Here is a 25,903-nt window from a genome sequence, read left to right on the forward strand (position 1 = left end):
CATGGCCAGGCCAAGTCTGGATTTGGTCCTCATGAGACCGTCCTTACTTCGTCCTCAAAGACCCTTACGTCTATGCATTGGGAATATCTATGATGGTGTGAGGTCAATTCTATGAGTACCAAACCCAAATTCAACTAATCCATTATCAGAAAACAAAGTTAACGCTAGATTGAGAAAATAAGTTCAGATATGCTATCCACAATACACTAACCTAAACATTACAACCACACATTGAGAACATATATCGTACTTTATGTTGTTATTCACAACAAGTGTATTCAACATGCGACTATAGAGTTTACCTTAGCATCCTATAGTACCCCATAGTACATTTTAACCTTGTATTGGGTTGGGAACATCTCCCAATGACAAGAATGAGAGATGTTCCCAAAGCACACTAAGATGTGTATGTAGGGTTCTCGTGGGATGCACCCTATTGGACATTGATGTGATCTCGCGGTTGTAGTGTTTTTATTGATAGGATGTAGGTCATGAATAGGGCGGCAACCTACAAGAGATTTTGTTAGTCACATGTGTGATGTGTCAATCACCCGATTAGTATCCTATACTTTCGACCTAGTGTCACTTTGGTCCCCGAACTTTTAGATGGTGTTTAGCAGAATAGGCATTTTTTGGAATCATTTTAAAAAAAAATGTCCACGCCTACTACATCGTTTTTTGCCATTATACATGTTTGGTGGTATTTCTACCACATAAGCAATGAACATCATTTTTCACTCTTTTTTTTGTTTGGTAATGTGATTTTCATCATTGATTTTTGTGTAATTGTACCCACTACTGTGTATGATGGTGCATGCTAATTTATATGATAAGTAACTAATAATGCTCATCAAATGATCCGTATTATTTGGATGATTGATTTATATTTTTCGGCCTCAAAAGTTAAATTCAATAATTGAAATTGATATTGGGTTACATCCATGACCTCAACGTGATAATGGTGTCATATCCAATTGCTGATAGTGGTTTAGTTTTGTTGATCTTTGGTACTTCGCAACTAATCAAGAAAAAGTAAATGCAACTAATCAAACCATGTTTCTTTATAGTAAAGCCCTTTCAAATAATCACCTATTTGAAAGGTCATTTGATTTTTGTGTAATTGCACCCACTACTGTGTATGATGGTGCATGCTAATTTATATGATAAGTAACTAATAATGCTCATCAAATGATCCGTATTATTTGGATGATTGATCTATATTATTCGGTCTCAAAATTTAAATCCAATAGTTGAAATTGATATTAGGTTACATCCATGACCTTAGCGTGAATAATGGTGTCATATCCAATTGCCGAGAGTGTTTTAGCTTTGTTGATCTTTGGTACTTTGTAACTAATCAAGAAAAAATAAATGCAACTAATCAAACCATGTTTCTTCATAGTAAGGACCTTTCAAATAATCACCTATTGGGCCCAATTTCTAATTGGTGTTCATATCATACTTTTTTGTCTATGCCATACTTCTTTTCTAACACAATGTGAAATCTTGAACCATTTGACAATGTTCATACCTTCTAAATCCAATATGCAGATGCTAATAAGTCATGATTAATGTTTAACAATAAGGTTTCAAAATATGTACCACACACATAATGTTTATCAATGACACCATTTTTTCATTATTAGCCAAACCCAAATAAAAAGACAGATGATGTTACAACCACAACAAGCAATGAGTGCAAAATATTTATTGGTATGTTGTGGTTGTATGGTAGATGAACTATGTTAGATAACTTCTGCCCTAAGTGCTTTATGACGGATTCCACCATATTCATCTACCCATATGAATGAACCCCTGTGGTTACCCCTAGCTGGGCAATGTAAAAACCACCACCCGTAATTAGTTTCCATTCTTGCTATATGTAGTGTCATCTTCCCTTTACCATGAGTAATTTGGTAAAAACATCTCACCGATTATTTCTACATAGAGAACTTGCATAGTAAACATTAAATAATGAACAAGTGATCATAAAAACACATAGAAACTTAGAATAGTTAAAGTAGTAAATAAGTGCAATCCATAACAACCATAAACACCAACATAATTTGAATCCTAACATCATCATAGTCTGAATCCTAACATCATAATAGTTTGAATCCTAACATCATGTTCACATGCAAATCACCAAGTAAACCTTTAGTACATCTCCTATAGAGCAGATGGAATTTGGTCTCTAACCATGTCCATATCTCTACTTGAACCTAGTGTAGTAGTAACATGTTCATCATCATCATCAAAATCATTTTCATAACCATCTTCACACCCGTTTATGTATTTATCCTCACATGCCTCTCATTTTGTGAAATTGTAGGTTATAAAACATGCCATTACAAGAAGTCATTGGAAGTTCAATTGATAGCATGACATTTTTTTAAGATGGAGAATTTACCCTTCAATATTCTAAAGCAACGCTCGATTACACTACATAGTGAAGAACGAGTGTAGTTTAAAGAGGTCCTCCTTCGATCTAAATCTATCGGACTGTCTCTTGAACTCACTAAGATGGTACCGTTCACCATAGTATGGGGCAAGAAAACCGAGAGCATTAGCATATTAAAAATCAACAAGGTAGTATTTCCTTGCATTAAAATTCTAGATGTGAGGACACACAAATGATAAAGGTAAATGTTAAGACGGCATTTTCACGGAATATCTACTTCACTTAGAAGAGGTTTAGGAAACCCTATGTTGGGCCTAATAAGTGTTCTGCCATTATCCTTGAATCATTCGTCAATCCTTCCCATCCTATGTATACAAAGGTAAAGAATATATCAAACTCATAGACAACCAGAACATTTGTCATACAACAAACCTTCTTCCTTCCTCTATACAATATTTGTTCAATAATTGGGACACTAGTTGATAATGTGTACCATCTATAACCTCTACACAATCCTAACCACAATTACAAATATAATTAAAAGAATAAATATGAATAGGAGCCTATGCTAGTATGGATCAAGAAGTGCAGTTATCTTGAACATTGGGTAATATCTCTTAGATTTCCTAATAAATGGGTGGACTTTGATGAATTTAGGTGGCCTTATGAGCTCCTTCCCTATTTTGCAAATTGCACACACAACTTTCCATACATGTGTATTGATGGTCCATGAAGAATGTTGGAACTGCTCACTCATCAGGTAGTTCCTCTCATTGTAACCAATTGTGAGTATGAAAAATGCAAGTGATTCTTCAATGGTGGTATTCCAAGTGCTCTTCAACACTTTCCTCGCCGTAAGCAGCGTGGCAAAGTTTTTATAAAGGTCGATATCCAAATGGACGAAAGTCTGATTGGATTATGCATGAGTATCATCTTGAAACAAATGAAAACACGGTACACCTCAGACAAGTATATTTAGTGGTTTAATTCTCTATTTTGGTTTGATTCTTAGTCCATTTGATGATGAACATAAAATTCATACCTCATGAACACATCACGCTTTGCCATACAAATAACACTTCTCACAGTCATCAGGACAAACAAGGTAATGACAAACTTGAGCTTAGTTCACATACACAAAAAAATCTCAAAAAAAAAAAATCAATCATACACACAAAAAAAATGACAAGACTCTAAACATACATGAAACAACACCAACATTTTCATTTGTAAAGGTGAGACACTAACCTCTTTGGTTGAAGATGAAAAGCAAGGAAGCTAGTGTGGATGCTCTGTAAACTCATGCTAAATCCAATACTAGACAAGAAATGACAAGATTTAGAAGAATTTCATATGAAAACATTAAGGAAAACCACATAAATAAACGACATTAGAATACGCTGGCAAAGAACTTAAAGTTGGGTATTTTTTGGCGAACCAGTCCAACTCTAGAATGAGAGATCGATCGAACAAGTTCATGCAAACAAAACAGAGGATCAGAGTGAGAAACACTTTCATCAAAATCAGAATAAAGAAAAAAAAACAATGGGACTCTTACTGGCGGCGATAGTTGCATTGTAGCAGACGAGCGGTGAGGGGGGAAGAGGTTGGTGGTGAATAAGGAGAGAAGTGAAGGAGGTTGCACTCAAAACCCTACTTAGAAATGTGTTTTCATTTCGATGCACTTCCGAACACTATATCACTTTTCCTCTCTACATGTCATCTTACATGTAGGATTCACATCAACGCCACATCAGGTAGCCATTGGGGTTGGGAGCAACAACTCAACGATGCATGAATTGTGCATCAAGGAGATTTCGATTTATGAGGCATTGCTGATTTTTCCCATTTTTCTCAAAAATGCCTGAACCAAACAACTTTGTAGTGGGAACGTTGATATGGCATTGTTTTTCGAAAAAACGACACTGGTATCAAACATCCCCTTAAAATGTGCCAATTCAATACTTGCCATTAACTAACTGCTAAGTGACATGTGAAAAGACACAAATGCTTTTCGGGTATAATCCAATTTTCTTTATCAGCCATCCAAATGCCCTTCTTAAAACTAAAATACTACTCATCATCTTCTTCCTCCAAAAGATGAAACAAAAGCATACGTTTTAGGTACAATTTTGCAAAGGAATGATAATGATCCATTTCCCACAAAAAGCAAAGGACTCCCCTCAAATCCCAAGCTAACGAATGTAACAAGTGTTGAAACCTTAAGTTTGTGAAGTTGTTTACCATTGCTTTTGTTAAATATTAATTCTTAAGGAAGAACAATGTTTTAAAAGTTAATTTTGACATTTTCAAAAAATTTAAATTGCATATATTATCACGTGATATACATAACTAATGACTAGTTAACGACGGATACAAAATTAACACGTTTTCAGATAGTGAATTATCACATTTTAAAATTACGAGACCAAAGTGGCACTAACCCAAATTACAGGGTAGTAATCATAAATTTTTCCCATATTTTTATTCTAAATTCTAAAATAACAAAAGAAAAAAAAAATGAACGTATTTGTAAGGATGGGGTTGGTCCACTCGCCGTTCTCTATCAAATGAGCGAGAGGCTCTGCTACTCTCCCTCTTCCTCTCTCTCTCTCTCTCTCCAGGCTGGTCATTAGAGAGACGGTCCTCGTTCAGTCGCTCTGCACTCTCTCTTCAGTTTCAGAGAATTTCTCTCTCACTTGTTATCATGAAAGCTGAACAAGAAAAGGCCGCCTGAAAAGAAGCAAAAGATAGAAAAGATGTCTCACACCGTATTTCAAACCGCCCAGATTATGCTTCTGAACTCTCAGATTACCAACAAAACCCTCTCAAATTCGCCATCTCCTCATTCCCACCCTTCTCTCTTTGTTCCATGCCGAACCCCATCTCCCTCTGGCTCCTTTGGAAAACCACGGATGGCGGTTTTGGAGATTAAATCTTCTGCTTTGGTGGAGTCGGACCCCGGAGCTCACCTTGAGCGCTGCTTCAAAATCTCACCGGATTCCGATGTGGGCTCCTCTTCTTCCTCGACTTCAGCGTCTTCTTCTTCTATGGTTGCACCTGTTATGAAAGGTCAATATGGTGCTTTCGGAGCTGTGACTCTCGAGAAGTCGAAGCTGGATTTGTCCTCGAAGCAAACGAAATCTAGCCCTGAGGTCACTTTTTGAATTCGGTTTTCATTCTTTTTCTTCTTGCTGGTTATTTCTAATTTGCTCTAAACTAGAATCCTAATCTGACTTAACTTGTTTTCTAAACGTTTATGAACTGACCAATTTGCATTATTAACTCCTATATCTATTTCCTCCATATTGTAGGGCTAGCAAAATATTTTCTTGCTTAATTTATGGCATACTAACAAAACTAATTGATTTTTTTTTCTGGAAAAAATATTATTCATTTCAATAGAAACTTGGGTTCCTAATTTCCACTATTAAAGATGGAAATGGAAGAAGCGTCATGGCCCAGGCATATCAGGCGAGCCTCGAGGGATTAGGTTTGCAGTTGATATGTGCATCACAATTGAGCCTCCAAAACATCAAAACTGCACCATGAGGCATTTTTATTTGGATTACCTCAAGGTTTTCCATCCCCATGTCTCGATGACTTTAGCGAGAGAAAAGGTGATTGCTAGAGATCACCATCAGACTGACTCCAACAAGATTTCATTAACTAATTGAACGTGTCAATACAACCGATAAACATCAGATAAATACAGAACTTCAAACACAACGCTCAACTAATGACTGACCAACTAGGAAACCGACTCTTGACTGACTTTCAGGTCTCAGCCCAATTGACACCTAACGAGCCCACTACCCCAATTCGACTCAACATGAAACACATCCATGTGTCTGACCATAATCCTAGGACTCTTATTAACTCATCTCTATATCCCATTTCTTAGTGAGACCCCACGTATTCATGGGCTTTTATCCCATTGACTGCAACTACCACTTCCTACCTAGTATGGACTCATGCACATGTAACATATTCTGCAAGGTTTAAGCCTCATGAATTTTTAAAACTACTAATTAAGTATCTTTCAGAAAATTAAGCATCTAGTAAACCTCCTTTGAAGAACCAGTTTGTCCTCTGGGTAACATGTAACATATTCTGCAAGGTTTAAGCCTCATGAATTTTTAAAACTACTAATTAAGTATCTTTCAGAAAATTAAGCATCTAGTAAACCTCCTTTGAAGAACCAGTTTGTCCTCTGGGTAACATGTAACATATTCTGCAAGGTTTAAGCCTCATGAATTTTTAAAACTACTAATTAAGTATCTTTCAGAAAATTAAGCATCTAGTAAACCTCCTTTGAAGAACCAGTTTGTCCTCTGGGTAATTGGGGGGTGGAGGTGGGAGCTGTAGGCTATAATGTTATCTTTAAAGATATTGTTGTGTGATATTTAGGAAGTATTAGCCCTTCGAAAGCTAACATGGTTCTGTTTTTATCATGATTCAAGGGAGGAAATTAATGTACCAAGAAGTGGTATTTCTATTACCAAAAAAAAAAAAGCAAACAAAAAAAGGACTTCTCCATGGCTGAAACTTTACATTGCTTACTGATAAAAGATCGCACGGTGGTTTGAAGTAATTGTATGAGTCTCTAGATGTGTATTTGAAGAGCTCATCTGCCCAGATAGGAAGTTTAGTATGAAAATACATGAGATCATCATTTCTGTGGTAGTTGTCATTAGTTGGATTACTGCAAGACTTCTCTAAAACCAAGGGTTTTCTTTTCACTGTTAACTTGGATTTGTGTAAGACTTCTCTGTTAACTTTTAGAGTAGTGAATTTCATTAGTTTTATTTTCTTGATTATTTAGAAGTCCACTTTTTAGTCCTAGTTGTAAACGTGAGATATTTAGCCACCATTTTCTAGCGTAGAGAGCAAAACTGTTTGAAGCATCATTTCTTTTGTGGTATTTTGGGACATTTAGAAAGAAAGGAATGGTTGCATTTGTTAATGCAATCAGCAATTCAATAGAAGAATTGGTGTTATGGGAGATTTTGAAAGAAAGGAACGGTTACATTTTTTAAGTCAAGCAGCAATTCAATAGAAGAATTGTGGCTGAAATATTCTCAATGTTTTCGGAGTGGTTAATAGAGTTTGAGGATATTCATTGAGAAGCATTGAGCATTGATTTGTGGTCTATTTGGGATTTTGGATATTATTACAGAGGATGTGTGTTATGTAATCAATGGGCTTGGTTTTTATTTTTTGTTTTTGTTTGTTTTTTGTTTTTTCTTGTATTCTTTTTGTTGTTTCTCTGTTTCCTTTTGTAAAGGAGAAGCCTCTTCATTTTATTCTTGTAATTCTTTTTCTGTAAATGGAATTTATCTTTATAATAGAAAAAAACCTTCTTCTGACCTTAAAATGAACATCTTTGTTCAGAACAGAACCCTTAAATTAAACCTATAAATCCACCAAAACTCATCCATTTTTATGAACATGCAGTTATCTAACTTGTAGAGAAGTAAAAATGGAGAAAGTAATCTCCGTGGCCATGCTTCAATTGTTGCTCCATTGGAATCATGAGAAGATTTGAAATAGGTGGTGCAATCCAAAATCAAAATGGAAATATTTTACAAGTCTATTCAGGTTGATTAGGTACGGATGCCTTGAGAGCTTAGTATACTATCATTCCTTCAAGGACTAAAGGTTTTATATCTCATACTATATCTTTTCTGGAGGCTAAGGGAGATTTTCAAGTGATGATGAGTTGGATGTCAAATGAAGATAATGGACCCTGTGACCCTGGGTCCTATGACATACAATTGGGGAAGCAAGATCTCCATCTACAAGTACAAATGCCTTGCTAAAATGGGTTAAAAGATTAAAAATCTCTTGGTGACTTGTTTGCAAAAGGGGGAGTTCATAGGTGGATTTGTATTTTTGATACTTGGCTACCTATACATGCCTACTTTACCAGTGTGGGACATGATATGCACCTGCTATGACACTAGATATTGCATGAACACTGGTATACTCCATAACATTAACACTACTAAAATATGTAAATTTTTATGTTTAAACAAATCATACTATAACCAATAAAAACATCAGTACTATAAAAAATCTGTATATGTTGGAAATTTAAATAAAAGTTAGCAAGACATAAGCCTTTAGAGGTGACACTTGATTTCAAAAACCAGATATAGAACCATGATATAATCATATCGTTGGAATACTTGTACCTTTATCAGTTTCCAGAGTTTGACACAGAAAGCCATATCTCTGTTTCCTGTATCCATGTTTGTAGCAATATCTATATGTAGGTATCATAACTTGTATTTTGGTCTACCCTACTGTATAAATTGTTGGGCTTTGTTTGTAGTTTGGCTGGGTAAGCCACAAATGGGTCCTATTACTGCTTGATTTTTTTTTCTGATTTATTAAGGATAAAAAAGTGTTGTCTATGGCCACACATGAACCTGTTGATTTTCTTTTCCTAAAGAACATAACCATTAACCAATTACTATTATTTCAATATTAATATTAATGAAGATCATCATCATCATTGTCCAAGCCTTACCCCAACTGTATGAAGTTGGCTACATGAATCCTGTTTTGCCAATCCGTTCTATTTAAAGCCATATCCACTGTTAAAATTAATATTAATGAAGATGCTGTTGCATAATAGCCACTTCATAAACTATGATGTGGAGATAAAATGCTTAATTTACAAGTACCAAATTGGAGCCATCTGGTTCCAGTATAACATCATCACTCTAATTGCATCCTTGAATTTATCATCTTTAGATTTTTCACGCAGCATTTTTTTTAAGGCTTTGAAACCATTGTTTTCGGAGCATGTTGTCTTTCATGTGTATAGGATTGCATGGTACCTAAAGGCTACATTCTGCATGTATGTTCTAAATGTAACAAAATTGTACTTATCTTCTGTAGAATTCCTGCAATAATTAAAACTTCAATTCTTTCCTTGGAAGATTTTTAAATTGATTTTGGATTAATACAAGATATCTGTTAATACCTGAAAGTGACTTAGTGACTTTGAGGTAGCTACACATTCATATGAGTTGTTTTGAATACATGGAAGCTGACTCTAGTTCTTGGAATACTGTAGACTGCAATTGGAGGAGGGGGTGGAGACATTGGCAAGAAAATTAATAATGGTGGCGGTGATGGTGGTGATGATGGTGGTGATGATGATGATTACATTGGTGACTTTGATGATGGAGATGAAGGAGATGAGGGTGGATTGTTTAGGATGCGGCTTGTCTTTGAAGAGGTTACGAATACCTATTCTGCTCTTTCTTTTATTCATGAAAAGCTAGGTGCTTTCTTCTAGCTAAGTATATGTACTTAGAAAGTTGATTGCTTTAATGATTTGTCTCTCTTGTTGCAGCTTTTTGATCGAAAATTTGTAGATGCAGTTTTGCATGAGTGGCATAAAACGATGATGGATTTGCCTGCTGGACTCCGTCAAGCATATGAAATGGTAAATGTGGTTTCTGTGATTTAATTTGAAGGAAGCAAAAAAGACTAAATGAGAAACTGATTGTAATTTTCACTTCAGGGTTTGGTGAGTTCCGCTCAAATGGTGAGGTTCCTCACAATCAATGCAAGGCCAACTACTGCTAGATTTATTTCTCGAGCTCTTCCAGGAGGAGTTTCTAGGGAATTCATTGGGAGGTAAATTGATATTGAGTTTTTATAATCATGTGAATGTGTAGATATGTTGAATGTCCGCCCCATAATCCATAAAGGTATATAAATGAATATGCATCTACCTGAATTTAATTACAACGTTGTCTCATTATCTGTGTAAGTGTGTATTAGTTACGTAACCATTCTATGCTGAATAGGAAAGCACAAAAGGCCAGTTAAAAATTACTGACAACTTTCTTTGCATGGTCTTGAATTGAAAAGGAAATTAAGAAAGTATAGTTCTTCCACAAAGAAGTTTAATAAATGAATTGCCAAGTCTGATGATAATGTGCTGCATAGTTTTCAAGGCGCCAAGGCGAGGCTAGGCGATTGGGGGGCACCTTGTTGCCTAGTTGCCTAGGCGTCCGCCTAGGCGATGGATTTTTTATGTTAAAAATATAGATCCTAGGGTAGTTCCCTAGGTACCATAACCATACTTCTTTAATAATTATTCATGATTTTCATAAGAAAAGTATAAATTTCATATTAAAGTATAGAAAATCAACATATTCATGAGAAGAAAAGGAAGAAGGAAAATAAAATTCAAAAAATATCGGGGCTGAACCCTTATTTTTGTTATAAGAAAAGAAGAAAATAAAAAGTATCAGCAGTAGTAGTAATAGTAGAAGAAGAAGAAGAAGAAGTAGAAGAAGAAGAATATATGGAAGAGGAAAATGTGCTGATTAGATAAAATTTTAAGTTCTTCCTTACTTATTGGTTCAGGTTTTTAAGTCCTTGAAGGTTCAATACAGCATTTAGCAATGTTTGTGTTGATTAAACCCTAATAAATAAGAAAATAATAAAAAGAAATTAGTATATAAACACACAAAATGATTATTTTAGTTTAATAATGTCTATTTTATAATTATAATCTCAAAAAAAATGAATAAAATAGTGTTTTATAGTAGGAAGTATAAAACTGCTAGGCGATTAGGCGAGGCGAGCCTCAAAGGGTGCCTTGTCGCCTAGGCGCTCGCCTTGACAACTATGATGTGCTGATTAGTATTTTGGGCAAATACTGTAGGCTAATAGATCGCAGGGTTTGTTTCTTTGAATTTATCATGGAAATGGATAAAGCTGTTAGACTATTGGTCTCTAGTAGATACCATCTCTCTGAGTTAATAAGACTTCTACCTGGTAAATTGTTATTCTCTAGTATATATTACATAGAGGTATGTTTGATTAGGGCTCAGTGCTCAAAAAAAAAAGATGATCAGAGACTATGTTGTTTCTTTTAATTGAGCTTATAAAATGCTTTCGCTAATTTTCTAACCACAAAAATTTTTGTAGATCACTGTTTTTGTGATTCCCCTGAATCAATGCAATCTTGCTCTGTGTTAATTGTGACAAAGAAGATAGAAGAAAGGAAAAGGAATATAAAGCAACCAATGAAGTTTCTAATAATTGTTTTTATGTTAGATACATTTGGCTATTTATGTAGCCTTTTGTATGTTTATATGGTGCATGCTGCTTCAATTCCAAATTGGAGATTCACCTGTAGGAACTCATATTGTAAAGTTAGTTTGATGTGGTACATTGGCTATATAGGATTCTTAGTGCAATATCATGTGAAGGAAAGAACCAATGTGAGCATTCACCCGTGCGAAAATTTTGTACATTATGATTCTCATGACACATTAACAGAATTGAGCACAAAATAACATGTTCTCTAAGTTCATTTAATTCTTCAAGACTTCATCACATTTATATTGTCTTTAGTTTGTTACCGTTTTTGAGTTGTCTACATCTTATTCAATATTTTAACTATTCCCTTGGTAATTGATTCATAATTTATCAAGCAGGATGATTGCAGATCCAGCCTTCTTGTATAAGCTTCTTTTAGAGCAAGCTACTACAATTGGTTGTTCTGTTTGGTGGGAGCTGAAGAATCGAAAAGAAAGGTAAATTTTCACCTTCCTAGAAATGTATATTGCATCTTATCTGGTAATCATTCAGTGTATGTCTTTGTGCATTGTTTCAATTATAGGATAAAGCAGGAATGGGATCTGGCACTTCTTAATGTGCTAACAGTATCAGCATGCAATGCTATTGTTGTTTGGTCTCTTGCTCCTTGCCGTTCGTATGGGAATACTTTTCGGTTTGACTTGCAAAATACACTGCAGAAGCTTCCAAACAACATTTTTGAGAAAAGCTATCCCCTCCGAGAATTTGACTTGCAAAAGAGAATTCATTCTTTCTTCTACAAGGCTGCAGAGTTATGTATGCTTGGTTTAACTGCTGGAGCAGCCCAGGGTGCTTTGTCAAAACTTTTTGCTAGTAAGAAGGAAGGAAGGTAAACCATTTAGTTGGCAATGGTTCCCTTAATATTATTTAATTTTGGTTAATTCCATTTGTTGAATCGAGCCACTCTTCTAGAACTATTTGTCTTAGTTATGATTGCTTTATCTGGCAGGTTATCTGTGACAATTCCAACTGTGAGTACCAATGCTCTTGGTTATGGGGCTTTCTTGGGACTTTATGCAAACTTACGGTACCAGCTATTATGTGGAATTGACAGAGCAACAATAAACTATTTTGATGTTATTGGAGTAGCACTGTTCTTTAGCACAACATTGAGGTGTGGTTCTGCTGAAGCTATCATCTTTATAAATCTTATCTTGGTAGTTGTTCAGGTGGTTTTCATATGATTGTTCTTTTATGTTCACTTGTCTTGCCTTCCCAAGCATGAATGTTACATTTAGAGATGATCCAAGTATTAGCATAAAATATAAGGGTTCATTTGGTTTGTGGACAGGATTGGAGTCGGAATTCCCAGGAATCGGAATCACCTATTCCTGATGCCTGTTTGGTTCAGTTGGGAATCAGAATCGGATTCCAATTGTTGCTGTTTGGTTCAACTAGAATCCGGAATCAGAATCAGCCAAAATTTCCAATTTGCCCCTATTAAAGAAAAGCACATAAGGATAAAGGGGGCAGATTCCAACTTTGTTGGACTGGGCTTTGGTTTGGAAGAAGAGGGGGAGAGAGGAGAGGGGAGGAGGAAGATGGAGAAAAAGAAGAGGGGATGGAAGAAGAGAGAAGAAGGGAGAAAGAAGAGGAAGGGCAATAGAGATACAGGGGAAAGACAACCGGCTGGCGACTGGTCTTACCTCGTGGGAGGAATGCCTGTGAAACGGTGAGGACTTTGGTTGATTAGGGGTTTGGATCAAATGGTTTTCTTTTGTCAAAAAAATAGGGAGAAGAGGGAGGAGATGGAATGTGAATCACATTCCTTGGGGGGGGGGTGCGGGAAGCTGGGAATGGCCATAATCCCATTCTGCCTAGAATGGGAATGGGAATCCCATTCTGATCAACCAAATGATTGGAATCAGATTGGGCCATTCCATTTCTGATTCTAGGCGCCTATTCCTAAGAACCAAATGTACCCTAATTTTTCTCTGTGAGTTTATATTATGTATTTATGGCAATGTTTTACCTTTTCTTTTACTATTTTGTGGTGCTTATAGAAAGTTACAAATCTAGATAGTAATGTTTTACCTTTTCTCTGGAGTGACTTATCTTAGTGAGAATATTGAGCAATTATTATTGTTCTAAGTTTTCTTTCCACTTATGGCTTTACCATTTCTTTTTTATGGATTTGCTTTTCTAATATCGATTCTGATTTTCCTATTGGTAACTCCCTCTTCTATTACTAAGACTGCAGTACAAATGTCTCCTTATGATGAGCAAATAAAAAATAAAATGAGAAAACTCCAGTTGCACTCTTGCTGATGTTTTGGCAGCCACATTGGCTGAGCTAGGGATGTGGCTTAATGAATAAAACTACCCAGCCTGTTGTTAGGATTTTCTATTAAGTGACAACTTAGTGCCTGTAAATATCTTTTATGAGACCTAAGCAGGGACCAAAATAATCTGCACCAGGTTATCTTGTATGATAACCGGTGTTACCTAGACACCTTTCAGATTGTAATATTTTTCTTTTCATTAATAATATTTTCTTTTTACTATCCAAAAAACAACTAATGTGCACAACTCTCCACAACAGTGAACCAAGGGACCAATGTCTGTTGATTAAGTTATAGAATTACACTGATTGTAAGCTCTAGGACTACTCTCCATGACGGATAGACTGATATTTGTTTGCTTCAGTTCATCAGTATCTTTGAAACATGTATGAATGTCCAATCAATGCACTGTTCCAGTACTCAAAGCAGTCTCCTTACATAAGACACCCTAAATTAGTATCAATGTTCTTTTATTCATCAACTACGTATCACTGATAAAAAAACAACTATATATAAAGAATGAGAGAGATCAAGCATAAGATGTAAAATTTGTAGATCTATGCTGTCATAAGAAAACATTCTTCAATTAGTCTTGATTTCTGGGAACGCACTACCCCCCATCTTGTGTGGAACCTTGTCCATTTTATCAAAAAATAAAGAAAATATTCTTCAATATAATATTGTTATGTATCGAATGCAGGATTCTGAATGTTCAAATTGGAGAGACATCAAAGTTGGCTTGGCTTGGAGTAGAGGCAGATCCACTGGTTCAGTCAGACAACCTGTTGAAGGCATACAACAGACCATCTGAGGCTGTTGCAAATCCTTCTTCAAAGTGGTTCATTTCAAAGAATGCTGTTATTTCTGGGCTAGGACTCCTAGGCATAAAGCAGGGGAAGGGTGATTTTGTTGCTGAAGGGGACGCTTCTCCACCACCCAAGAGAAAGAGAATTGTCAGGAAGAAAGTCAATGCAAGTTCAGCTTAGTAAACTCTCTTCATGACATCAAAGACCAATTTTGTACCCCGAGGAACATCCAATGAACAGGAAGTACTGCAGTTGATGGAAGTAAAAGCAACACACCAGTTGTGTGGATGGTGATTTTTTTGCTGCCAAAGCAGAAGATGCTTGAATTGCGTGCTTTTGACAATTGTAAGGAGAGGCATATAGAGAGGTATCAAATCGTAGCATTTTTTTCCAGCTTAGTCATTAGTTTGATGCCATAGATTTCCAAGTTTTAAATTTCTATTTAGAAATAGGGGATGAGAATTTTGCCCACCAATGAGGGGGTTTAATTTCTGTTGCCTATTGTTTGCGTAAATTGTGGCACGGGTTTCATTTCGGAATCCAAACCCTTTTGAGGCAAATATTGAATAAATGTAGTCTCCTGTTTTTGGCCTTCGCCCTCAAATATGTTTTCGTTTTTTTTTATTGTGGATTTTCTTTTTCAGGGTTCTGCTTAGTGCAGTGTGACAGTTTGCCAGGAGTAAATTACTTTTCCCTCTTTGCCTTAATATTTGCAGAATTATTGGCTCCTATGTGCTTATTGGACAAGATATCTAGCTGCTGTAAGACTTCCAACAGAAAAAAATAAAATAAAATAGAAATCTTATCCAATGGGCATCTTTTGTTTGTTTTTTTGGGTAGTGATTTTCTTGCTATGGACTTGTTCTTTTTCCAGCAGTTTCTTATCTGATTTTGGTTGAGAGGTGTACTATGTGTCTGTTTAATCTGTCATGTACTCGTGTGGTTCCATTCACCGCTAAGTAGTTATTATTTAGTAAACTTGACAATGATGTTGTGGCTGAACCTTTGGGACAGAAACAACCCTCAAATAATAGTTGTACGTCAATCAGCAACTTTTATTATCAAATGGCCCCATAGACTATAATGATGAAGAAAGAAACTAGAAAACACAGCCAAAGAAGAGAAGGTAGTTTTTGGTATCTTTGCCCTCTCTGCCCCAAAGATATTGTCTTGATCAATGCTAATTGGCATACAACTATTATTTGAGGCTGTTTATAGCTAAAAATGATTCATATTTCATCAGTTTGCATGGATAAAACTGTTTCAAGTAGAAACAGGAATGGTACCAATATGCAATCCTTGTTCAGTTTCTTGAAATTTTCTATATTCCCTTTCAAATTCGAAGATTAAAGTGAGCATATCTAGTTTAACTAATCGACATGCTCGTACAAAAGGTTGTGGCCAGCCTTGTACTAGCTCAGCTGTCACATATTTGCCTTAAACTTTAGGGATAATAGCAGAAAAGGGCAACTTTTTGTCCTTAATATCTATAAAAAAATACTATTTTTATATAATAACTAAAATGGGGTAATTTTTTGGGAAAATATCAAATAAAGGCAGTATCACTGTTGATCGTTTTCCTCTGCCTCCCTATTCACCTGCTTAGACGGCGCAGGAGGGGGCAGAGGAGGCGTTCCCATGGATTGCCCAGGCGGGAAAGAAGGCAGAGGAGGAAGAGGACCAACAGTGTCGGCTGCCCTTCCAAACAAGGGCAGTGTCATTGTTGATCATCTTCCTCTGCCTCTGTGTAAGTCGTCCGGCGATCGTAAATTTCAGGACTTGATATCAAGACATTCAATAAATGTAGGGGATTAAACGTAGCAACTGAGAAACAGAGCTTGGGAAACAAATTCGAGCTAAGAAAACAAGAAAATCAATCATTTCAATCGGATCCCAGCTATCTGCACATCTCAACTTCCATTAATGTTGAAATGGAAATACCCATCCATGGAGGTTATACTATACTACACACACCCCTCTCTCTTGTGCATCTGAAGAAGAAACCCAGAATACATATTGATGTGAACCCAGCAGCAGTACCGACGCCGGAGGAAGTACTGGCGTACCACGATTATTTGCATCTGAAGCACAGATCTGCAAACTGTAAGCCATCGCCATGAGGAGGTCCGTGAACCTGAAGACGATCAACAGTGACACTGCCTTTGTTTGAATGGGCAGTCGATACTGTTGGTCGTCTTCCTCCTCTGCCTTCTTTCCCGCCTGGGCAGCCCATGGGAACACCTCCTCTGCCCCCTCCTGCACCGTCGAAGCGGGTGAATAGAGAGGAAGAGGAAGAAGACGGGTGACTGCCCTTTTTTGATATTTTTCCAATAAAAGTTACCCTATTTTGATTATTATGTAAAAATATTACTTTTTATTGACATTATTATGTAAAAAGTTGCCCTTATCTGCTAGAATCCCTAAACTAATTTTATCCATAGAAGATGGTTTGTTAAAAAATAAATGCCTTCAACCTATTAATGACGACCAGGCTCCTTATGGAACGTGCATACAATCCTTTGGTTCCAATGCAATTGAACATAGATAAATAAAATAGATTCACCTGGTCATCTTTTACTCTCAGGAAGCCTCAGATTCTCTTTTCATTCTTTCAACTGCACCGTTCAGCGTGTCCTCATCTTTGCAGAATGTGAACCTTGAAGATAGAATATGCTATGCTGGTTGGTATTGCCGTATTGCTACTACACCCACCTTCTGGATCAGAAACTCACAAAAAGCAGTATCATTTTCCAATTCAAAAGAAGTATGATCTATCACTCAAAGTAGGCACCACTTGATGGGAATGCCTAGAAACTAACATCAGCCTTGAGTCTTTCCACCAAAATTGCCTTCTTTGCCATATGATTCTCTCGCAGTATGAACCAGAGGCACAAAGAGCTGCAGCAGCTGCATTCTGCATCGGAGTTGAGGTGGTAAAGGTGAGTTATGTCAGATAATGTGGTGGAGCCGTGGAGCTATTTCCCGTTCAATCTTCCACCCTGTTAGGAGAGTTTTTCTCAGAGTTCATAGTGACAGTCCTCTTATACATGCCAGGAAGTGAAGCCATAGAAATATGATCATCTTCAAATGTCAAATTTGTCATAAACTTCAACTGTAAAGACCAAACACATCATTCTCCATACAAAGCAATGCTATTACATTGAGTATTTATCAGTATTACACGAGGATCCTTTGAGATAGAAGGCTTCATCTCATTAATTGGAACCGAATTCTTGAGGTCAAAGGGTGATTTCTTTTATTTTAGCTCCAGCCTTTGAGAGGGTGGCTTCATAAGAATCATAAAAATGGAGCAAAGAGGAAATAACCTCATAACCAGGATTTATGAAACCTAATATGGTTGCAGCAACTGCTTCAGTGCACCCAAAGGTAGCAGTAAGGCCCCATTTGGTGTGTCTTTCCGCATGGTCTGTCGGCTATTTAGAAGTCCAGCAGATTGTATTGTGGTCTTTTTCGTTTGGTTTGGAGGAGATTTAGCCACCAAAGGGCATTGTGCCAAAGAGATGCACGAAGCCCATTTTGGACTATTTTTTGGAAGCTCCAAATAGAGCTTTTCAGTTTTTTTTTTTTTCAACTCATTTTCATGTAGAAAGATACACCTTAACTAAACGGCCTTCAATCTATCAAGATATTGATACAAAAGCTCACTACATCTTTTAACTGTCAAAGCCTTAAGAAGATCTTTCAAAAATGATTTACCAAACGACTCTCTTTTTGGATCTATTACTAGCAGTGTCATTCTGGAACCTGGCTGTAACAACAGAGTTGAGGTAAGGAACACCATATCCCTGGTCATATTGATTTTTTTCCTCTCTAATAGCTTAAATGGCTGCCTCTCACAAATTTGGGGCCATCAAAATTGGGGAAGCCTTGGCCAAGATTTATAGCTCAATGCTCCATGTTTGATGGCAACATTCTCATTTGTGTGAAGATTGTGGTCTTGAATTTCCCCAGGCATTATGCAACCTGAGAAAGAAAGCTAGATGAATGAAAAAATATTCCCCTTTTTAAACCATGAAAAGAGGACCACAGAAATTGATGCATTGTTTAAAATTGGTTTAACTATATATCCTGCAGTATGAAATATCAAAAATGATTAAATGGCATCACATTTGAATATAAGAAAGAAATTGAACTACTATTAGTATGTTATTTGTTAATAACTTGGAAATAAAAGCTTCGAGTAAAGGAAATCAACTGTTAATACTGGTTCAGCATGTAGACTTGAAATGCCTAAATGTTTCAAGCTTTTTACTGATTCAATCATACTTCCCATATATGCCTCAATGTTTCAAGGTGATAAGGTGCCCAGGGATGGTCGCTTCAATTAATTGCCTACCCATTTTGCACATGCCACTCTTGAACACTTCTATATTCTTTGTTTTTTTTGATATTATAATAATTAAATAGATATTATTAAACCAAAATATTCAATTTGTAGGTTTTATATACTAATTTCTAATTTATTATTTTCTTATTTTAAGGGTTCAATAAAAAAACATATTGGTGTCTGCTATCTTGAACCCTGTCGAGACAAGGCTTGGATAATGATGATGAATATAATATTGTTAGGATTGCAAGTTGGGTACCCAATTTGAAGAATTAACACTGCATTGAGCAGTCTTCCAAGCCGGGTCGATTTAAATTTTAACAAAATCCCTACCCAAGCCTGCCTAAGTTGCACCCCTAAATATTATAATGTATTGCGTGTAGGCTTCTGAATGTTCAAATTGGAGAGACATTGGTTTGGAGTAGAGGCACATCCACTGATTCAGTCAGATTTGAGACAACCTGTTGAAGGCATACAACAGGCCATCTGAGGCTGTTGCAAAGCCTTCTTCAAACTTCATAGTGATTCATCTCAAAGAATGCTGTTATTTCCGGCTAGGACTCCTTGGCACTAGACAGAGTTAAGGGTGATTCTACTGCTGAAGGGGAGGCTTCTCTACCACCCAAAACATGGAGAAAGAGAATTGTCCGGAAGAAAGTTACTGTAAATTTAGTGTAGCAAACCATCTAAATTTTAACTATCGAAGAGGACTGGCTGGCCTTCACTCTGCAAACTTGGGAGTGTTGGACAAAGAGAACCGGGTTCAAGGGAGCAGGTGGTTTCATTGAAATCTAACATGTTACATGTTACAGATGATATCTCGATGGAAAATGAGATTACAATTTTAATCCCCTTGATTTAAGGCCCAAATTATTGCTAGAAGACTAGACCCAAATGCTGTTCCAATTCGGGTTTCTTTTTTATTCTTTGCTTTCCAAACTCACATTTAAATATTGAACCCTACCGAGAGTACACTAACCTGAGCCTACCCCGACTTGTCCCACAGATAATATGTCTATACTCAAGCAAGGTTTGAAATTTTGATATGTAACATCAGTGTACCGGCCGATACGTATTATATCGGGAGCCTCCTGACATTCCCCTAAAGGGTTTAACCTGATTCAGGGGGTAGAAGGGCCATAGACCAACCCCTCTGAACCATACTCAAGTACTCAACCAATGCTATATTTATGAATGTTTCAATGCAGCTATGTCAACAGGAGCCCCAACCAGAAAGCTTGTTAAGGTTGACCAAGTTCTATAATGCTGGGTTTACTTCTTAACCCCAACCCACTGACGCCCCTACCTACTGTCTTATATGACTAGCCCCTTTAAACTCCCCTTCTAAGCACCCATTCAACCATCCTCAATCTCTTGTTTTTGAACACCCTTTTATGGGTGTTTCCTTTGAAAGTAGGGACCATTAATTGCATTACAGGAATTGACCTAAGTCTCATTTATATTATATGTTGAGATAAGGCAGGGATTAATTGATTGAACTTGCATGTTTTCCCTCTTATCTCTAACTTTGATCTTGAGAACATTATTTACATCGAGTTGTAAGTTGTAACTTGTTTCTTATATTCTTCCTTCACCCTCTGCGTTTCTCATTTGCTTTTGTATACCTCACTGACCCTTTTTTGGTGGTGAACTCCGGTTGCATTATCATTTATTTTTCAAAATTTGTTTACATGTAATTCTGGACGTCAGAAAACCTCAAAAGACAGCCATTCTCATGAATTGTCTGAAACCCTTTGAAGATATGGCATCTGCAAACTAAAACGCAAACTCAATTAAGCTCAGCATTAATCCCAGCCATTTGAGGTTGGTGCATGAATCTTATCCCACTATTGTGCTCTATCAAGAATCATGTTCTCTGTAAACTGTAATACAATAAATTTATAAAAAAGTTCAGTCCAGGCAGTGGTGTACGGACAATATCAATTTTTCCACCACAAATCTACATGGAGAATGAAAAAATGAACAGCAGATGACTCAGGTAAAGTGTGATAAAATTATTGGCCGATATAATGGGAAGCAATGAGGAAAGTCTTACTTTCATGCCCCCTTACCCTCCAAAAAAGTACAAGAGTGGGCTCATCTAGGGGTAATCATTCTTGGCCCAGCTTGGAAACCCAGCCAGGTCCAACCTGCAATATAATATAATACATATTATTAAATACATACATAACACTTTTATACTATATTATATTATATTATGTATTACTTTCAATAAATTACATACACTAAATGTTTTGTATATTAAATCTATATTATATATTTTATTTCATATTAAATGTTTATTATTTTACATAAAATATAAAACTTTTAACATGTAAATAAATAATATTCATGAGTTGAACACATGAGTCAACTCAAGGATGAGAGTTATCCTCCTAGGCAAGGGCCTTCATTTTCATTCCTAATCAATGTGGGACTTGAGATAACACTCAATCTTAACACTCACTATCGAGTGTTTCTCTAGTTCACATTACTCAAGAATGGGAATGAAGGCCTTACCTTCATCTATAAAATTATAGGTAAGCCAAGCCAAACCAAGCTAATCTAGGAATTAAATGAGGCCCATGCTTTCTGTGCCATAGGCCCAAAGCCTAGCCAAGCCCAGCCTAGATTGATCTGGTACAATATTTTTTTTAATGCATTATCTGTTATTTAGTTTATAAATTTATAAATAGCTAAATTATTATCATAACTCATAAGGTGCCATGGGCTCAAAGTCATTAGGACCAGAAAGTCCATAAGCTCAATCCAGGCCCATGTAGGGCTGGCCAGGGCTTGTAATCTAGACCTGCGCCCAGCCGGGCCCATGATCACCCCTAGGCTCATCAAGAATCACTTTTTTTATCAATACACTTTTAGTCTTTACTCTTTACATTATTATTTGTTTGGAATAATCATCATTATTGGTATAAATGCTTATCAATCTTTAAAAATGGACCAGACAGCAAACTGAAATGTGGATGGTTCAATTCAATCTACTTGATTGGTCTGGGCCCATGGCAAGCCAACATTGTGGTCTAAAGAGTAGCTAGAAATATTAAAGAAAGAGCTATGTTAGAAGGAACTGTCACTAAATCAATATTGCTTCTAACCATGCAATAGCAAGACTAGAATTACTAACAGCTCTAGAGTTAGATGCTGACAGAACAAAGGATTCAACTTCAGTGGGCATTTAATAGAAAGAACCCCCCCCAAAGGGGTCTGAAATATCCTCTAGGATGATCAACACAGCAGCAAATGGTGCAAGTGATGCTGGAGAATCCCGCAAAAGGAACAACTGAGCAGAGGATGTGGATAGAACCATCAGAAAATAAAATAAAATCTGCAGAACAACATAAAAACAATTCACAGATTTTATGGCATATCAATCTAAGCATAGTCACTATTAAACTTAGCATATAATGAATGAACAAACAATTACTAAGTAAGACGCCAGAACAAATGTTGGTAGAAATTGAGACCACATAACAAGGAAAAAAATAATGTATTGTTTGAGAAGAACATATTTATTTTAAGCAACCAGGTCCAGAGCTGGAATATTTATTTTGCAATGAAATCTCTTCAATGGACTCAACTGAACTACAGGGCATCAAAATTTTCACTTCTTGCTTCTTTTGGTGATTAAGATGTTCAATTAGTTTAATATGTTAGAAAATGTAGTGTTAGGCAATATATTGCAGGTGATACTATTATCTTTCTTGAAGGAGAGGAAAAAAAATCTCATAAATTTGGTGAAAACCTTGAAATATTTTGAAGCTATTAAGGGTCTGAAAACTAATCTAACTAAAAGCAGTATTATGAGTATTCACATTCCTCAGAGGAGATGTGCAGGACCTTGAGGGGGTAATATGGAAAAGTGGCCTGTTAAGCATCTTGATCTACCTTTGAATGGAAATCCCAAAGACTGTTAGTTTCCTGGATCTTGCACTGTACAGGTGTGAGAGGAGATTGTATCCGTGGAAGATGAATTATTTCTCAAAAGGTGGAAGACACCCTCGTAAAGGCAAACCCTTTCCAACCTGCTGACTTACTTTCTCTATTTAAAGCTGCAGCCACGGTGAGGAATCATATAAGGAAGCTGCAAACGTGATTATCTTTTGGTGGGAGGTAGTTATAGAAGGGATCATTTAGTTAGGTGGAAAGTGCTCTGCATGTTGATGGAAGGAAGGCGGCCTGTGATTAGGTCATCGGCTTGAAAGGAATATTTCCCTACTGGGTAAATGGCTTTGGTGCTTCCCAATAGAACATGATAGACTTGGGTCTCTATCATTCGAAGCAAATATGATAAGAACAGCAATGGATGGGACAACAGCTTATCCCTGAGCATATTCTCTTTGGCCAATCCTTGGAAAGACATCAGCGAGATAGCCTGGATTGTGGTGCACCACACTGTCCCCCTACCAAGTGACACATTTGAGGTCAAACTTCTAAGGAATGAGCTTCTCATCCCTTATGCAATCCACCCAATACAATATGGAATCCAACATCTCATAAGTCATCGTGAAACCAAGCCGATCAACCTTGTCTCGAGCTGCCAGTAGCTTTGTTGGGAACCGGAACAGGACATCTAAGAATGTCCAATTAGCCAGGTCTCCTATCTTGGTTGGTCGTAAGCCCTCCTTCACCACAATGTCTTCCCACACACTTTCCTTGTCTGCCATGGAAGTTGAAAATAGAAAATCTTGCGAGAACATGTCTTCTGCTGCCTGCAATCCAAACTTAACAGCAAGGGCAGGCCAGATCTGTTTCCATGTGAAGCTTGGACCATTTACTGCGTTGAAGGCTTGGCCATCTGTTGAAGATACATTATCATTCGTTGATACCCATATATGTTGCTCAGCAACAAGCCTGGCATCTGAACCATCTATGTAGACCTCCTCCCAACACTCTCTTGCACCTCCAAATACGAAGGGGAGGTGGAGATGTTTGCATATCGTCCCATAGATGCAGAGGCTACCGATGAAGTTAAAAGCAGTCCTGTGAGAACTTCCCAATATTAACCCTGGGCGGTGCACTGACCATGACACTTTACCCCTTAGTTTCTCAATGAGCAAGTCCTCTAGCATGTAATAGAAATTATGGCCTTCATTGACTCTGGGACTCTCCTCGTCGTAGCGTCGCACTGTGTTGTCAAAAGGTCCGCTAAGAGATACATAATGCTTGGTCCCAGTCTGAAGAGAGACATGCTTCAGTGCCTTAGCTTTGGGGAGAATAGCATCCAAGGCATTAGACATCATGGCCTTGTTCTGATCGCAACACTCCGACGAGTCCAGAGGGAACTGGCTGGCCCAAGTGACCCAAAAGATGTGGGTCGCCCCATTCAGGGAAGAGAGCTTCTGCACAGTTTGTACAGGGTCTAGGAGGTCACACGAAATGAACCTGTAGTTACGATGTTGAATGGGGGTGAAGAAATCAGGCTTGCGAGCAATGCCATATACCTTCCACCCAGATTTGGCTAATAAGTTGTTGGCAATCTCCTTGCCAACGAGCCCGGTAACCCCGAAGATGAGCGCAACACTTTCAGCAACGTCTTTTTTGGTACTGATTGTAGTTGTTCCTTTGCCTGCCATCGGCATAGGAAAGGTCATACAATTTGAATCTTGTGAGGCTTAGACTAGTAATGACAGTGACCCATGCATCTTTTGTTGCTGGGATCTGATCTGTCCACTGTGCAATGGACGGAGATGTGGGAGAAGGTTAAGGTCATGCGAGTGGATTTGATTGGGGACACAGCTCCGTCCACAGCACAATAGACACAGCAGATCCCACCAAGTGATTTCCCCGTCACCTCATCCCTGATATTTAGTCGAACAAAACCACCCCGAAATTGTAATTTGTACACATCGCACTTCTGTGAAACACAGTCCAGAATGACAGATATGATAAAATTTTCCGAAATAAGCATTCAGTCAAGAATTATAGTTCAAATCAAGATTGAAAATTCGTTTTTTCCTCAGAAATGCAAAGCAGAGAATGGACATCCCTATGTAGACAAAACGTGTAATGAATGCAGAGAAGGAAAGGGGAACCACTGGATTAGAACGGAACCTGGAAGGGTCCCCATTAGCAGCCAACGAAGGTCCCACAATTGACGCTCCAAATGTATCAGGATACGCTGTTGAGCATCGGATCTCCTGAGTCCTGATATCAGCACCAGCTTCGCGTGTGTTCCCAGGAGGCTAACCACACTAAATCAGATTCGCCTGCTACCCCAACCAGTTCAAGAATTTGAGCCCTTCTTCAAATGCAGCCGGGTACCGATTCTCTGGCGCAACCCTACAGCTGACGGCGATAACAATGACATTGTTATCTAGAAGCGGATTTGAAAGTAGATCTAGACGACGATGTTCTCCATCGCAGCTTTCTGGTCGAAGTGTTTCTGGTCAACGACAACAATAGGGTTGAAAGCGGTTTTGAAAGTATATATATATATATATATAAGCACTCAGCTTTCTGGTCGAAGTGTTTCTGGTCAACGACAACAATAGGGTTGAAAGCGGTTTTGAAATTATATATATATATATATATATATATAAGCACTTAGGGGGAAAGTAGCTTAACATCCCCACCCCAATAAGTACTTAAAAACATAATAAGTTATTTGAAACAAGTACTTCTTGTAACAAGTACTTAATCATCAAATAGGGCCTAAACCTTCTTAAGAAGTATTTCTTTTAAGACATGGGACCACACATTAAGTGGTTTTTAAGTACTTATGGGTGTTTGTATGTATGTATGAGTGAAGTGAGGGCTAAAATTGTCATCTGTCAATATTAGCACTTATGGGGAAAGTAGCTTAACATCCCCACCCCAATAAGTACTTAAAAACATAATAAGTTATTTGAAACAAGTACTTCTTGTAACAAGTACTTAATCATCAAATAGGGCCTAAACCTTCTTAAGAAGTACT

The 25,903-nt window shown here is 37.3% G+C and overlaps 2 protein-coding genes across 5 annotated transcripts; one reads left to right on the forward strand and one right to left on the reverse strand.

Annotated features, from left to right (window-relative positions):
- The first annotated feature begins 5,042 nt into the window (after positions 1–5,042).
- On the forward strand, positions 5,043–15,440 carry LOC104608494 (protein RETICULATA-RELATED 6, chloroplastic-like). 2 transcript variants are annotated; one of them, XR_737101.3, is made up of 9 exons: positions 5,043–5,556; positions 9,489–9,653; positions 9,771–9,863; positions 9,942–10,057; positions 11,875–11,973; positions 12,060–12,365; positions 12,486–12,650; positions 14,519–14,991; positions 15,269–15,440. XR_737101.3 is itself a non-coding variant. In XM_010274507.3 (8 exons), exons 1-8 carry the CDS (start codon positions 5,161–5,163, stop codon positions 14,802–14,804), a joined length of 1,626 nt encoding a protein of 541 aa, XP_010272809.1. In that variant the 5' UTR covers positions 5,043–5,160; the 3' UTR covers positions 14,805–15,228. The 2 variants fall into 2 exon arrangements, 1 of the variants encoding a protein (XP_010272809.1); XM_010274507.3 differs by lacking the exon at positions 15,269–15,440 and having other exon boundaries at positions 14,519–15,228.
- Positions 15,441–22,047: 6,607 nt separating this feature from the next.
- On the reverse strand, positions 22,048–25,458 carry LOC104608495 (NAD(P)-binding Rossmann-fold superfamily protein). 3 transcript variants are annotated; one of them, XR_002023275.2, is made up of 2 exons: positions 25,042–25,458; positions 22,048–22,315 (listed from the first exon to the last, which is right to left on the reverse strand). XR_002023275.2 is itself a non-coding variant. In XM_010274508.3 (2 exons), exon 2 carries the CDS (start codon positions 24,579–24,581, stop codon positions 23,421–23,423), a length of 1,161 nt encoding a protein of 386 aa, XP_010272810.1. In that variant the 5' UTR covers positions 24,582–24,844; positions 25,042–25,413; the 3' UTR covers positions 22,945–23,420. The 3 variants fall into 3 exon arrangements, 2 of the variants coding, with proteins under 2 accessions (XP_010272810.1, XP_010272811.1); XM_010274508.3 differs by lacking the exon at positions 22,048–22,315 and adding an exon at positions 22,945–24,844 and having other exon boundaries at positions 25,042–25,413; XM_010274509.3 differs by lacking the exon at positions 22,048–22,315 and adding an exon at positions 22,945–24,556 and having other exon boundaries at positions 25,042–25,410.
- Positions 25,459–25,903: the final 445 nt, after the last annotated feature.

This window comes from Nelumbo nucifera, chromosome 5 (assembly GCF_055504915.1).
Source record: "Nelumbo nucifera cultivar China Antique chromosome 5, China Antique-T2T, whole genome shotgun sequence".
Classification (NCBI taxonomy): domain Eukaryota; kingdom Viridiplantae; phylum Streptophyta; class Magnoliopsida; order Proteales; family Nelumbonaceae; genus Nelumbo; species Nelumbo nucifera.